The sequence below is a fragment of the Silene latifolia genome, chromosome 11, assembly GCF_048544455.1.
Source record: "Silene latifolia isolate original U9 population chromosome 11, ASM4854445v1, whole genome shotgun sequence".
In the NCBI taxonomy this organism is placed as follows: Eukaryota; Viridiplantae; Streptophyta; class Magnoliopsida; order Caryophyllales; family Caryophyllaceae; genus Silene; species Silene latifolia.
The window spans coordinates 19,811,433-19,826,996 of NC_133536.1; the positions used below are offsets into that span (position 1 = coordinate 19,811,433).

Sequence of the window (15,564 nt, forward strand, 5' to 3'; positions counted from 1 at the left end):
AGACAAAATATAGTCATGTGAGATCTTGTTTGATTTATCGTCATGAATGCTTTAAGAATATCAGATTTTTATAAGTTTTAATAATGTGTAACTAAATATATTCACGTTGCAAAACGTGTCTCGATAAGTGTGAAAAAGTCAATGTTACCATTGGTGTGGTATGGAGGGAATATGAAAACTTCAACAAGCTAACTTTGTACCAGATCATGGTCTGCGTTCGAACCCCATCAGTGCCAAAATCGTCCTTGTGACTACCTTTACACCAGAAAAAACAAGCTAACTCTGTACATATTTGGATAGTCTAATGGTCAAAGTTAAGCATTGAATAGGGTGATGAGAAAGGAAGCATAGAGTTATTCCTTTGGAGAACTCATGAATTGCAGATTTGCAGTATATTGTAATTACAGTTAGTCAGAAAGATTTTTTCAGGTACAAAATGCATAAAATTTTGATTGAAATAAATTTCAAAGAATCAGTAGGAATTGATATTCTCTGCTGTACAATAAACTCGGTAATATGATGCATAAAAAACCTTGCTTTAGAAGAAAATATCACTTTGCTTCGATTGCGCTTTAAGATCTTTCAATTTCTTCAATATGTTGGTGAAGTAATCTTGCAAGTATTTCTCCAGAGAGATAATGTCTTTCTGATCCACTCCAAGAACGTTATACGTCTCGGACATTGGGACTGAGAATACCGTGTCGCTTGTGAGCACCTGCAATGTTTCAGGCGTCAATTGCTTAAATGCTTATAGTACAGAAAACCAGAGACTAGATACAGCTCATACAAGCACTTGTTACAGATTAATACACGAAGTAATAAGTTCAACAAACTAATAATTATTAAAAGACGGCTCAATAACATGGCTATTAGCCTATTACCTCGGAAAAGGCCAATCTATCAGCAACATCACTTGTCCACTGAAAAAGTCGAGTCAGCTGACGAGTGAATCTTAAGACGGAGACAGGTACTGTCGTCACATTAGCATCTTGCCCAGCAAGCCTCTCACATAGGGTTATCACCTACAATTCGCAAAGCTCCTTTCAACACATTGTTCACACATTCAGAATAGACGAGGAAAGAAAACACATATACTTGACACACGATCTTTGGAGATCTCGCTTTATTAGCAGTGAAAGAATTATTACAAAAAAACTAGCATTTGGTATAAAAAATTAGAAGGGAGTGGGCGATATAAACATAACAGCGGAATTGACTGACTAAACACTTATACATAACAGTCGACCAAGAGGAGCAATAAACCATTACTTTCCATTCTTCACGACTTAAATTCCATTTTTCGGAAATTAAAGAAACATTCAGCTTACAATTACCTGCAATTAATTAAATTCTCGGAAGTGTATGAATGAAAGAAACAAAACCAAGGACCCACTTATGACTCTATGAAGCTATGGCGTTCAAGAATTGGAATAGACGGCAATACCTCCTGGGTCGTCCATGCACGAGGTCCAGCAAATGTAAGAAGTTTCCGGTTGAGATTTTCATTACGCAAGGCTATGAACGTCAGTCGGGCTATATCCTGAAGGAACACAACCTTATTAATTACTACCTCAACAGGGTTTATCCCATTTATATTATCCTCTTTTGAGTTTGATTGTCAACTTTGACCGTTAATCTCCCCAAATACACACGACACAACTCACAAGTACAATGTCAATGTTCTCAACTTCTCATGTTTGATTTATATAAACAACTGTTTTAACACTAACTTTGCGAAAATGTTGTAATTATCAAAGTCAAAGTTAACTATCAAAGTCAAAAGGAGACAATATAAATGGGATGAAGAGAGTGATTTCCAGGAAACGAGAGGGCCAAGAATCCAGTCAAGCGAAGTCCTAGGAGATGAGAGGATCAGGTATCCAGTCAAGTGAAGTCACCTGGGTGTCCATATAAGCTATCCTTGTTGGGGCATCTGTCCCCCAAACAGACTTCTCTTCCAATATTGGCACAGCATACTGCCCAATAAGTCCCTGTATCGGTAACATACACTTGCATCAGTATTCTAACTGGCTACAGCGCAAGAAAGTTTAGAGCCATGAATTGCGGATCCTTAAAGTCCAGATTAATTCACCACAAATTAAAAGAAGCGGCCAGCCGGCCACCAATGAAAATGTTTATCACAATAATCTTCCAAAAGTAGTAACAATAATGAAAATCGGAAAAGGCAATTAGACACACACATCAAAGTGCTGGCATAGATAAAGTCCCCACTATAGTCTATTTTTGCAGGTTTATATTGAAAAGATCTGTAACAAGGGAAAGTAAGCTTCTATTGCTAGAACCTTCAGCTACGAAAAACTCGAGGAATAACATGTATCTATTGAAAAAACTATTTTTGATATTTTACCTGCATGAAACCACAAAGACGTATAGTAACATGGTTCAAACCGGAGTCCTGAAGAAATTTCTCGGTGCAGTACTTAATCTCCATCAATGGCACTTCTGGATGCTTGTCACAGTTGTGGATAGAAAAGAAAACATACTTTTGGATACCCATTGCTTTTGCACATTGTATAAGAGCAACCTTGCCTTCCCAATCTACCTAAATTAAATAAAGTAAGATATGTATGCATGATATCAACCAATGCAGCAAGATTGCAGAACGTGATTTGGCAATTGAACTAAAGTACCGAAGTTCATTCAGTTCAGAATTCAGGATAAAAGAAACGAAGGCACTTTTTCTGTATGTCATCAGAAAACAGGATAGTAGTTAAACAAGGCCTGCAAATTACGTTCTTCGCAAGCAGTAGTAAATAGCGAAACAATCAAGACAACAGGAAAAAGTGATCAACTTAATCAGTAGTTAGAGCTGAAGAAAGATAACTACCTATGCGACAACAACCAAATGCTAATAGTAATTTTAACAGAGATCGGATGACACCATATTTCTTATCAGCAAGAAGGGCACCATAAGACTGAAATTAATGTTATTCTTAATTTCCAAGTGGCATCAAAGCCGCATGCTCACTGCATGTACAATCCATTTAGATTTAGCTTTGTAACACTTATCCTATCCTCGATTAAAGGTTGTTTTTAAGAGATTATCTTTCAAAAAAAGCAATATTCCGAATAAGGTCCATTGGAGTTTGAATTGGTTACATCTCAATCACCTGACAATCTGACATTGAACTATTGCAGGCACATTGTCTCTATTAATGGAGTACAAAGTAAGCAAATAAGCAATAGTCTTCTAAACAAGCGGCTTATCTCAAAAGCAGGAGAACTACACAAAACCTTAAGACCTTTAGCAAAAAATGAATTTATGCTTTGGTTCTTTGGATACAAAATAAACCAAATCAATAGGATATGAAGGCACAAGGCCATGATAAAAATGAAAATCAAGAAACCTAACTTTGCATAAAAGACTGACCAGATATAGAGAGCAGGAAGCCTTTTAGCGAGCTAATAACTTTGACAATCAACAATAGCAGTTAATTAACATAGATGAAGTTGATAAAACTGTGGAAACAAATCTTACTGTTTTTATAGGTTCTTCAGGGCGTCCAGTAGCACAATCAATGACTGTGTGAACACCAACTAGTGTTGCTGGTATGGTCTCTGGTTTGCTTAGGTCTGCCTGCGCAAAGACAGCTTCATAATCAGGTAACAATATTTTTGCAACTTCAGCAGTGAGACTTTTTCAAATGTTTGCCCTTCCGCAGCTTTTCTTTTATCAAAACGACCACAGAAGATGGGTTTGTCAGATGTTCCTTCATAGTGAAAAGAAAAGGTCATTTGCCTCCAAACACCGGGAAAAGCGTTCAACAGAATCGCACATCCATGATTTCACTTAACCCTACACCTTGTACAAGCATTTCCCCCACAAAGGGAGACTTGAGCTATTTAACTTTTACAAAGGACTAAGGAGGCTGAAAAAAATATTAAGATGGATTTTGATGGTTGATATCATACACTTCGGCTACTCATTGTTTCCATTTTCAGTGGAGCTTAATACTCGTCATTCTTTGAATCTGGATAGGCAGAATAAAACAAAGTAGCTCATTTACCGTTTGGGGTTCCTTTTTCTTGTGAAGTAGTCGTTGACATCCAAAAACAGTATCTATGTGTTGTTGACACAGGGGTAAGGTTGCATAGTTAAACCCTGCAACTATTACCATTTGCGGGAGCCCTTGTCTCACTAGAATACTGATACTACATTGCTGTACATTTTACGTAATCATTACAGAAAATAAGATGTAAAACTCACATTAACAACAGTTGCACCCCAGTCACGGAGGAAGTCAGCTGGAGCGGGTCGGGGCCTCACAAGACAACGCACATCATAGCCTTCATCCAGAGCTCGCCTTACTATCTGCCTTCCAAGAGTCCCAGTGGCACCAACTACCAGGATACTTGTGGACCTAACCGGAGTGCCAGGAGCAAAATTGGTCGATGCAGCTGGTTGTGCAGTGCATTTCACCAATGGCGACCCATAAAAACGTCCTAAGAACAGCAACAATATCCCACAGTTCACAAGATAGTTCATACATCAAAGTTTCCAGAGACTAAGGGGTTGTTTGGTTGACACTTGAAAAACACAGGAATTGAAAAATCCCATGAATTGTAAAAACATGGGTTGTTTGGTTGCCATATTTTTTGGAAAATGGAGGAATTAGAAGTCCCCAGGAACTTCTAATGCCTACATGATGTAGGAATTGACTTACCTACTCCCCCCTTGGTCATTGGTAGTTCTCATGCAATTTAATTCCTACATGAGCAACCAAACACTTTTGCCAAGTTCATCCGAATTGGATGCAAGAACTTAATTCCCATGAAATTGAAGTTCCTTGGAAAATTAAGTTCCAAACGACTCCTAACATTGTATGATTCCCCAATTCTTCATATTATCGAGCATATCCATATTTGACAGTCAACACTGAGACACCCGTTATTCTAAATTTACTCGGTATGTTTTTCATAAAATACCCAAGTGCAAACTGCAAATTGCACATATAGAAACATTTGGGGGCAATTTGCACATAATCTCAAACGTTTAGGGCTAAATTGCACATATGGGACAATTTGCACATATCCCCAAACGTTTAGGGGCAATTTGCTACTTTCCCCCCTTTACAAGCGCCAACCATTTGTTTAATTTTTCATCAAATGTAATTAAACAGTCTTAACCAATTAATATAGAATCCAGTAAAATCGTCACAAAATGCCACTTCTATTGCAAAACAAATCAAAATTTGTGTAACGCAATGGACAAAGCAGTATAAATGGAATATTAGGATGCGATAACTATTTCAACTAAAACCTTAAACACAAACTTGGACAACGGAAATCATTTGTTTACCTTTAACTAAAATACTCTGGACAATGAATAAAAAAGTTAAACAAATGACTGCGACAAATAAACTGGAAACTAACCGGGAGGAGAGAAAAGAGGAGAGGAAGAAGAAAAGGAGCTTTCGGAAACAAGGTTGCGCTTCCACGATAATCCACCGCGGCGATGAGTGTTACGGTGGTGATGATGCAGTTCTGGTGACGTGGCCAGCTGAGCTGGCAACCTTCCCGCCATTACCATTATTATTTTATTATATTTTATAGTTCAGAGCTGATATATACAGGGAGAGTATATGTATATCTTGTGGGTTGGAGAAGAAGTAGAGGGGAGTGGTGACAGAAAGAAGTCTGATCAGAGTAATGCCACGTCCCTTTTTTTGGGATTGGATAAAACTCACTGACACTGCCAGGTGGGACCATTCTTAAGCTATAAATTTAAACAATAGGTCTTGGTATAGACGGGTGGGGCGAACAGACGGGTAAAGACCTCTAATAAAATGGGTAGGGGGACAAGGTGGGGCACCCCCATGTGCTTTCCACTTTATGACAAATAGGTATTTTGTGAGGGGAAATGGTATCCGTTTATACGTATAGACGGATAGTGTCCGTCTATAATGAGAATTTGTAAAATTCAAACAAAGCGTCTCATTATAGACGTGAATATCCGTCTATAGTTATAAACGGACCAAATATCCACCTATTTTAAGCATAATGGGTCAAATATCGCCACCTTAATGCCAAATGTCACCAGTACCATATTTGGCATGTCTATAGCTATAGACGGATATGCGCCGTCTATAATGAGAATTTGTGAAATTTAAAACCGTCTTATATTTAAGGCGGTTCTTCCACCTGAATAAATTCGAGTTGGAAATAAAAGAGGGTGTAAAGATCTTAAGCTTAAGACGGTCTTATGTCTTAAGCAAGACCATCTCATAATACACTCACAAAATAGGTCGAATGCCTAACTGATCTAAATATTAGAATTAATACGTGTTTTTTAGGTTTCAATTATTCACAAGGAATATAAAAGATAAAAATAAAATAATAATGTACTCCGTACTTAATAGAATAGTTTTACATAAATTACTCCTATCGTATAAGATTTTTCCTTGGTTCAAGTTTACGCCATGTACGACTGTACGATAACTTGATACATCCGGATAAAATTTGACACTTGACTTTTTTAGAGGATGTTTTGTCACACTTTTGATTTTTCATCTTGTATATGTCTATATTTTGCTGGCCTTTAATGTACAGTAGTTACATACTTACATCATTAACTAAGTATATTCCGAGTACTAGACACTGTTGACATTTACAGAGCGAACAAAGAGAGCTTGAAACTTAGCTTCTATATATATATATATATTGGCTAAAAAAATGCCCGTATTTACAACTTGTGTAGACGTGATGCCGTTTTCACGACCTGTACCTGAATTATACATTTTCAGGTTACAGGCAGATCATCGGCACATCCATTGTCAAAATGTCGTCAATCTGAAAGTAACTCATCCAATTCTGGATGTTCTGGAGTGACTATACTGCCAGGACCCTTAATGGTAGATCGAAGCAATTCTTTCTCGGGGAAAGCATTTTCAGTGTCATCGTCTGCATCGACCAAATCTTGTTCATCTTCCAAAATGGGATAATCATTCCCTTCAAATGTGTTGTAGGTTTTGCTTAAATCTTTTCCTTTTTGACATATGCAAGGCATTGGGTTTTCATGGAATTCACCTCTTCCTGGCTTCACTTCATTTGGTTCCCCCATGAACCCAACCTGATGAGTTCTAACTCCCAAGGCAAATTCTTCCCAAGTCATGTCCGTTCGGTTCACGAATAGGTTCGAAAGTCTTTTAGCATTAGGACGAATTGTCGGTTTGTGCCCAAAGTATCGCCTACAAGGCAGGGAAGCATGAATGAATAACATATCTAGGCCAATAAGATTAGATAAAGCAAAATGACAATAAAACTCTGGATACTTTTTGTGTCGTGATTTAGCAGTGTCAATGCATTTTCGGCACTCTTTTCATTATGAGACATCTGAAAACCGTCTCTCAATTGTTTTAACTCAGTGTTTCCAGTTTCCAACCCTCCTTACTCATCAAAGACAGAAATCGTTGAGTCACTAGGAAATGTTTTCTATTGGATTTTAAATGGGTAAAGCAAGTTTAGATAAGAGGATACCTTCTTCCCGCCAAAATCCTAGCCATGTTGCCGTTGTTATTGGTCACAAAAACGTCACTTTCATCACAAACAATGAAATCCAAGGCGGCCATTCTGGCAGAATATGATGCAAAAGGAGCCAGCTCCTCCTTGCTAGCAATGGAGTCTTTCGAATGGAAATTAGGGAACAGTTTTCTAAGAGGTGCCAATGTCTCTTCTCCGCCATAAACTTCTCCAGATGCCACATAGATATGGACATCGCTGCCATAGCCAAGTGCTCTTAGCATCAAACCAACTTCCTCTGGAGTGAGCGGGCATCTACCCTGCCGCCTTTGCTTTTCAGGGTTGGTTTTCTGTTCACAATTTCAAAATATTTTTATTGAGGAATGTCTTGTTTTCTCTTTAACGTTTAATCTGTGATAAATTCTTGTGGAGACTTACATGCAAAGTTTTCCAACGTCTCCGTAAAGTACCGAGTTCTTTTCTTTCTTTCTCTCCGCCTCCATAGTCACATCCAGCGAACGCAAGCATATCAGGTTCAAACCTGTGACATAAAAATTCATTACTACAACATAAATTCAAAAATTATGTTTCAGATGAAGATTTTTTTTTTTTTTTTTTTTTTAATGTGAACCACTAGCGACACAACAGTCTACAAGTAGCCAACCAATTATTTAACAATCAAGGCTTTGTTGTCTGTTCAATCTCAAAATAGTGTCCTTACCAGCAAACAAGGTACTACTCGTAATTCAGAAGTCAGTAACCGAGGGGATGGGGAAAGGTAATACTAACCTACATATCTCAGTAGATAATCATTACTCATAATACACGTAACTGATAGCAAAAAGTTGACAGCTGCCTTTCGAGAAAGAAAAAAGAAAACATTCTAATTTCTGAATACGGAAGTGTACAGCATTATTGGCTGAACAAGTGGCAGAAGAAGCTACATATCTGATATCTCATATGACAAATTTGAAGCTATAGTAACTATCAATGTTTCACACGAGAGTCACTGTCATCAATTCATTTAACTAAAAAACAGTAACAGGTGCATCAAATAGAAATAAAGATTGCCTTAAGTTCATACCGCAAATGCAGGGCAATAAAATGTTTGCTTCTCATCCTCATTCTTTCACTCAACTTTCTGCCCATCTCAAGTATAGGATCAGTGAATCTTAATGCATGGTAATTAACCCTACATCTTAGCTTTTGTAAATCAGTGTCCAAGTTGTTAGAGAGCCTGTAATCGTATTTGGTCAGCTGAACAGCCTGCACCAAGAGATAATAAGATTAATGGCAGGTTTTCCAAAAGTTAACATTGGATGTGTCATGTGGACCATAATGTTATGCAGAAAATAGGTGTACAAGAACGGGTTATCCATAAATGTATAGTACTCTGTAATATGCTTTTACTTCAATCATTTAAATCTCTTAAAAGCGACTCTACAATGAAAGAGTGAGTCTTGTGTGAGATGGTCACATCACCTCAAATACTTCTGTGTTTCTGAATTAATTATATGGTAGATGGGTTATTCTCGCACAGTAAACCGCCTCATATAAGTTTTCGTATTATAATGAGGTTGACACTTCAGTACAAGGCAAAGTGCAACTCTCAGATGATCCGTTTACTTACATGCTTCTTCTTAAGAAGAGGTAATATACGACTTAAATAGTATTTGGGACTGCACTTCCTTGGAACGCGCGTATGAACAGGAGTAATTAGTTTTCCTCCCACAAGAGGAAGCTCTTTTAAAATCTTGATGTCTTTTGATAGAAATTGTATAAACCACTCGACATCAAAGATGTCGTCAAAGTCACTGCATTAGAAACAGCATCAAATTATAGTATCCACCTTTTCTTTGATGAAAGGACTAACAACATTAAATGATACTCCGTATTATTTTTTCAACAAACCTGGCATCCTTCCAATAAGATTTTTGGTCCAACATAGGAACAATAAGAGTTGCATTCAGTATATAAGCTGCAACAACAGCATCTGTAATCTGTTTCACAGTTGAGTATGAAACACTCAGGTCCAATAACAGTAAACAAAATTGCAGTTTAAGGTAAAGCATAATTAAAGCATGAATAATGAAAAAAAACCATAATCACTTCCAAGTAAATGATTCCGATGCTCTAATTCTTTACTTAAAGTAGGGGCAAACTAAGGAATTCTTTTTAGTGAAGCTACATAGTCTTTAACCTATCATATGATGGAGAAACTGAATTCGTAATAAAATTTATGACAGGTCATTCACGACGTAATTACAGCTCAATTTCCCAACTAATTCGAGGGTAAAACATGCTAAAATTAGTTCCTAGCTTTGATGTCACAACTCACAATTATTAGGGTGAATTGGCAATAACATAAATATAGCATACCGTGCTCATGTGATATTAAAAGTTCCATAGCAATGAGAATAGATGTATTCATAAACAAAATGGTCCCCTTACTCCTAACAATTATTCTATCAAGCATAATCTCCAATGGCCTATATCCAACAAACTATGAGCGGTGCAAGAAATATAACAAAATATTACCCTAAATTGACAACAAACATCGGAAGTAAGACAAAAACGCGCGCATAAATTCAGTTGTAACAGTGGGTTGCATACAGCATGAGTATCCTTTTTAGAGAAAGAGCTAGAATAACCATCTACATAAGGGAAGTTGGAGCTCCTCACATAGTCACACGCTTTCGTCTCATATTAATCAACTACCCAAATTAGGAAGCATTGCATACAGTTTCAACACAATGACGAACTAAAGTAATCAAGTGCAGGAAAAAGTAAACAAATTCACACATAGCTCCACAGTCCACATTAACCAAATTTTACGGGGTTAATTAAACACGGAACGACCATTGCCATATAACAACATTTTGCATTGGTTATAGGTCTTAATCAACGATAAACCGCTTACTAAAGATGGAAGTATAATTAAATTTAAAGCTTAAATCAATCGATAAATCACTCACCCCTGTTCTTTGTTGGTTCAGTCCTCCACTTGTTGAAATCAGTAAATATCTCTCAGGGTGAGTTTTAACATCCGCCGCTAAGAAACAAATAAATAGATTTCGTAATCAATGGAAAAATCAATCGACAAAACAAATTTATTTAATTTAAAGTTCCATAATCTAATATGAGTATACAAAATCAAATTACAGCTCATTTTGGATGATTTAAAAGGTAATTATCTAATAATCTAGCTAATTATTAACTAAATTGATTACTAAATCGGAATTTCTTCCTTTTTTATCCGTTTTAAACTTTCTAATTCAAATTTATACAGTAAGATTGAGAGAATTACAGATAAAACGTTTCGATGCATTGCTGCAACCGTGGTAAATTTCCGACGAACTCGTTTTCCAAAGATCACGATTCAAACTCACACTTCTACTCTGTTATTCACATAACAACGAAAACATTCAAAATTAAAAACAAGAAAATGAGCAAAACTACAGTAACTTTCTCTGTTTCATTTGATTGTCTTCGTTTTCCGTAATCTTTAAAACGTATACAATCAAATGGAACGGACGAGGTACCAGCAATAAACTTAAATTAAATAAAAAAGAATAGTCTATATTAATTTGAAAAACAAGAAATATTTCATCAATTTCATTTGATTATATACGTTTTCCAGATTATTTAAACGTATACAACCAAATGAAACGGATGAAGTACTACTTAAATTAAATAAAAAAAATCTACTGTATATAAATTTGAAAAACAAGAAATACTTCAATCAATTGCATTTGATTGTATACAGTTTTCGGAATATTAAAACGTATACAATCAAATGAAACGGAGAAAATACTCGTAAAGTCGTAACAAACTTAAATTGCTAAAGTACCTTGACATCGTCATCAAGCATTCCGTCAACCTGAAAGAAACAGTCAAACCAATCAAAAATCATGCAATTAAAAAAACGCATTGAACTTCAACGACAAGAGAAAACGTCTAATAACGTACCGCGAAAGCACGACGGTGGTGGCGGTGACTGTGACGATGAAGATGACGATCAAAAACAGGAGGAGAAAGAAACGAGAAGAAAAAAACAACAAACAAAGAAACAAACAACACCGGTAAAAACCACCGCCGGCAACGAAAAACGAAGTCGTTACGATAACGACGACTATTTCGCCGCACTAAAAACATTCCTGCTGCTCCCCCTCCTCCGCCGCCATTCTTCTTCGGGGGCGAATTCATTGCTGACGTGGCAGCGTACTCCGGCGAGGCTGACGTGGAGGATAGACAGAGTAACGGAGTTAGAGTTTGAGTTTGCTTCTTTGCGTTTTTTACCGTTTACCGTTCCGCCGCCGTGGACGGGGGTTTAATTTAATTTATTTATCGGGATTCTGTAAAAATTTGGGCGGTGTTTGTTTTTTTGTTATGAAAAAAGGTGTCTGACTAAACTGACGTATGGTGTAATACTATATTTCTTGGGTGGGTGAAGGAAGGGTTTTATGAGTTTCCGTGCTAGCGGGGGTGTACAATAGTGTGTTGTTGGATGAAATAAGGTTATTTTTGTAATTTTAACTTTGGGATAAAAATGCCAAATTTGGATTCAAAGTTTAAATTTGTGATTTATATTATTGTCTTACTTTTTTGTTTTGAGTAAATCTTATCTGATACCGTTTTATATTAAGATAATCTGATTGTTACAGTAAATCTTATCTGATACCATCTTATATCTTATGTTAAGATAATGTGAGAGTATTTTGTGTTAGCTTGTGGTAGAGTTGTTCCATGATTCTTTCTTTTATTGAACCGTAAAGTTAACGGAAATTGTTAAGATTTTTTGGAAATTTATAAAGGTTTAATTGTTTCACTTCTCCCAAAATTGCTTAACCGCTTGTCCGTATCTCAAAATCCCAAGTGAGCCTGACTTGTATCCGGCACACCCGCATTTAAATATTTAATCAAAGTGTTTTTTGTCAAAAACTACCTAAGATTTACCTCATTTTCATAAATACTACCTAAAGTTTTTAATTTTGCGAGAAACTACCTAATATTTTTTTACTTTTGTCGAAAACTACCAAATTGAAATTAATGAGCAAATTCGACAATTTTCTTTCCAAATTAACTAAAATTCCGACAAATAAGTCAAAATGTCAATCGAATTAATCATAATTTTGTTCAAATTAGCCACAATCTCGGCCAAACTAGTCAAAATTGTAGTAAAACAAATTGACATAAATGTGTTAGTAGTTAATCAAAACAGTTGGCGGTGGTTAAGTATAGTAAATAATGTATGTTCAATGCCAAAAATAATGTTTTCGAGTTAGAATTTTGTCTAATTTGATCGGATTTTTCAATTTGATAGTGTCCGACAAAAGTCAAGAAAATGTAGGTAGTTTCTCGCAAAATTAAAAACTTTAGGTAGTATTTATGAAAATGAGGTAAATTTTAGGTAGTTTTTGACAAAAAACTCTTAATCAAATGTTGGTTTGTGTAAGACGAGTTTTTTATCCATTTTCATGTTTTGTTTTCCTAAACTAAAATAATGATGAGTTTTCTTTGTAAATGCATTTTACACGATATTAAAACAATTTCAGTATTTAAATTTATGTAAAACTTAAATTTATTGTATTTCATTTTATTTACATTGACACCTATGAATCTATGATTTTATAATTCGAATTAAACTGCTATTTTCTGTCAATATGCAATGTGAATATGTGATTGATATAAGGTTTTTCTAATATGTGCCTAGTGGGATAAAAAAATCAATAACAACTAGTTGGAATAGAAAACGTATTATTATATTAACGGTTTTTCTAACATGTACCCACGCACTCGAATATTTTTGAAAAGATAATTATGTTAATTTATTATTAATGAAGAGTCTACTACTTTAGTAATTTTTTATTTATTAGGTATTGTGTATTTCGATACATTTTTATATCTGGTAGGTGTTGTGTTGGTTGGGGAGTTTATCTACGTATTTGTGATGTACTAATTTCTGTTGGACTCCATTTTATTTTAATGACTAATTATAAAAAAATCTTATGTGATAAGCAATCCTTTGTTTATCTTAATCCTACTACACATTATCATGATCTGGAAATTGGCTGTTGTGGATAGAAAATTAATTTGTTACTGATCAAGTTTCATTGTTTCTTTCATAATGACAGCTTGCTTTCTATCTTTCCCTTGTTTAACTATCTTTGATCATAACGGAAATAAGATTAGTACGTATATTTAATTATTTTGAATATGATTATATCCACTTGCATAAGAATAAGAATAGATGCGTACCAAAAAAAAAGAAAGAATAAGAATAGATATTTTAAGAGACGGTTTTTCAATAAATTTATCAGAAGATTAATTGTTATTTGAAATAAAAATAATGGTACAATAAAATTTGGGTACATACGTATGTATAATATAAAATGGGGAAATTAATTTAATAAAATGGTTGTAATATGTGATAAAATAGTTCAATTGTTAATAAATATTGTATCAAATGAAAGTCATTTTAAGTAACGATCAATAATAAAATGGTTGTGAAAAAAAAAACAGAAGACTACAGAAAAGGTAATTTCTCAATAAGTTATTGAGAGATCGTCTCTCCCGTGTTTTTGTATTTACGTAAATATAGAGTATACAAGATACTGAGCTGTATGTCGATTTCTACAAGTATTACATCATCCAACTTTATATATGCTAAATTTTCTACCTTTATTTTACATAGGATAACTTTATCAAACTTTTTCTTCTATTCTTTTCCAAATTTAGTAAATTTACGTTATAAAATTGCACATTATTTGCAGTAAGTAGACCATATATCCGATGTACTACCACCAATTTTATAGTTTCTGAGCATTATATTAAAGTTTTTGAGTTTTTTTTTTTAAATTATGAGTTTTACAATAAAGTTTCTGAGTTCATTTATTTAAACATTAAACTCAAAAAATTACAACAAAACTTAAAAACATTACATATAGTCTAGTTAAATTTGAGTTTTAACGGAAAAAAAAAATTAAAATCTAACTTGTATACTATAATAAACTCAGAAAAAAATACAAAATTACTCAAAAACAAGTAAAGTTTGAGGTCATAAGCTCAGAAAAAATACATCAATGCTCAAAAACAAATAAATCCGAGGTAGTACATCCGATGTATGTTCCTTTTTTCTCCATTATATGAGTAGTTGAGTACGTTGACATATGGAATAACTAAATATGAATTTTACTTATTTTGTCTATGATGGATGATAAGTAAAACAAATAAAACAAAGCATCTATTTTAAATCTACACTCTTTAAAAAGCCCAAACCTGGGTTACTGTAGCTGTAACAGTGTTTTTAAGCTATTCTGTCCATTTTACCCTTCCTTGGATTTTTACCATTCCCGTGCCATTTTTATGTCCGCTTAGCATTTCGCCAAATTAGGGCACCGCGCCCGATATCCATTTTTACCATTCCCGTGCCATTTTGAATTTTTACCCTTACCAATGTAAGAAAATTCTTAAGTATAGTATGTATACCGCGTTACCATACACCAAGTCAAAGAAAATATTGAAGTTAAGAACATTTTTCCGTGAGTAACTAAGAAAAATCAACATATTATAAATATATAAAAAAAAAATTATTTTAATTAATGGATTATACATTTGGCAACAATTCTTATATAAAACGGTTTTAGATAAGCATTAATGTAAAAATAAGTGAATATTTACCTAAAAACCTTCACTAAAATAACTTTCACCAATAACCACTTTCCATAATAAGGACATTAAAGTCTTTCGTTGTATGCTTTTACAATGTGATATTGTAAAACCGTTTTACAGAAGACTTACTCTTATATATTGTTATAGTATAACTGATGGTATAGTCTACCTGCCGGGAAAACGACCCGATTGAAGCAACGGTTAATATAGGTTATGAAACGTGAGATATTATTCCGTCGTACTTACTACATCTAAGCTTTTGCAACGATTTGCCGGCAAATCAGCAGAATCTTTGTAGGTTTGTAACTGTCTCTTCCTCTACCTCACGTGCCTCAGACGTGCCCTTCTGCCGTCACACACCTTTCCCACTATTTCTTGCTCCTTCGTCTACTTCATGTAATTATCATGTGCAAC

At 34.9% G+C, this 15,564-nt stretch overlaps 2 protein-coding genes across 2 annotated transcripts; both read right to left on the bottom strand.

Annotated features, from left to right (window-relative positions):
- Positions 1-334: 334 nt before the first annotated feature.
- On the bottom strand, positions 335-5,750 carry LOC141611304 (protein HIGH CHLOROPHYLL FLUORESCENCE PHENOTYPE 244, chloroplastic). Its single transcript, XM_074429817.1, has 8 exons — positions 5,395-5,750; positions 4,229-4,464; positions 3,500-3,598; positions 2,369-2,563; positions 1,899-1,991; positions 1,445-1,540; positions 882-1,022; positions 335-715 (listed from the first exon to the last, which is right to left on the bottom strand). Exons 1-8 carry the CDS (start codon positions 5,549-5,551, stop codon positions 539-541), a joined length of 1,194 nt encoding a protein of 397 aa, XP_074285918.1. The 5' UTR covers positions 5,552-5,750; the 3' UTR covers positions 335-538.
- Positions 5,751-6,650: 900 nt separating this feature from the next.
- LOC141611305 (O-fucosyltransferase 6-like) lies at positions 6,651-12,139 on the bottom strand. The gene is made up of 10 exons (XM_074429818.1): positions 11,449-12,139; positions 11,330-11,359; positions 10,787-10,877; positions 10,455-10,531; positions 9,391-9,479; positions 9,110-9,293; positions 8,564-8,745; positions 7,918-8,020; positions 7,498-7,829; positions 6,651-7,208 (listed from the first exon to the last, which is right to left on the bottom strand). The coding sequence occupies exons 1-10, from the start codon at positions 11,683-11,685 to the stop codon at positions 6,806-6,808; spliced, it is 1,728 nt and encodes a 575-aa protein (XP_074285919.1). The 5' UTR covers positions 11,686-12,139; the 3' UTR covers positions 6,651-6,805.
- Between the last annotated feature and the right edge of the window lie 3,425 nt (positions 12,140-15,564).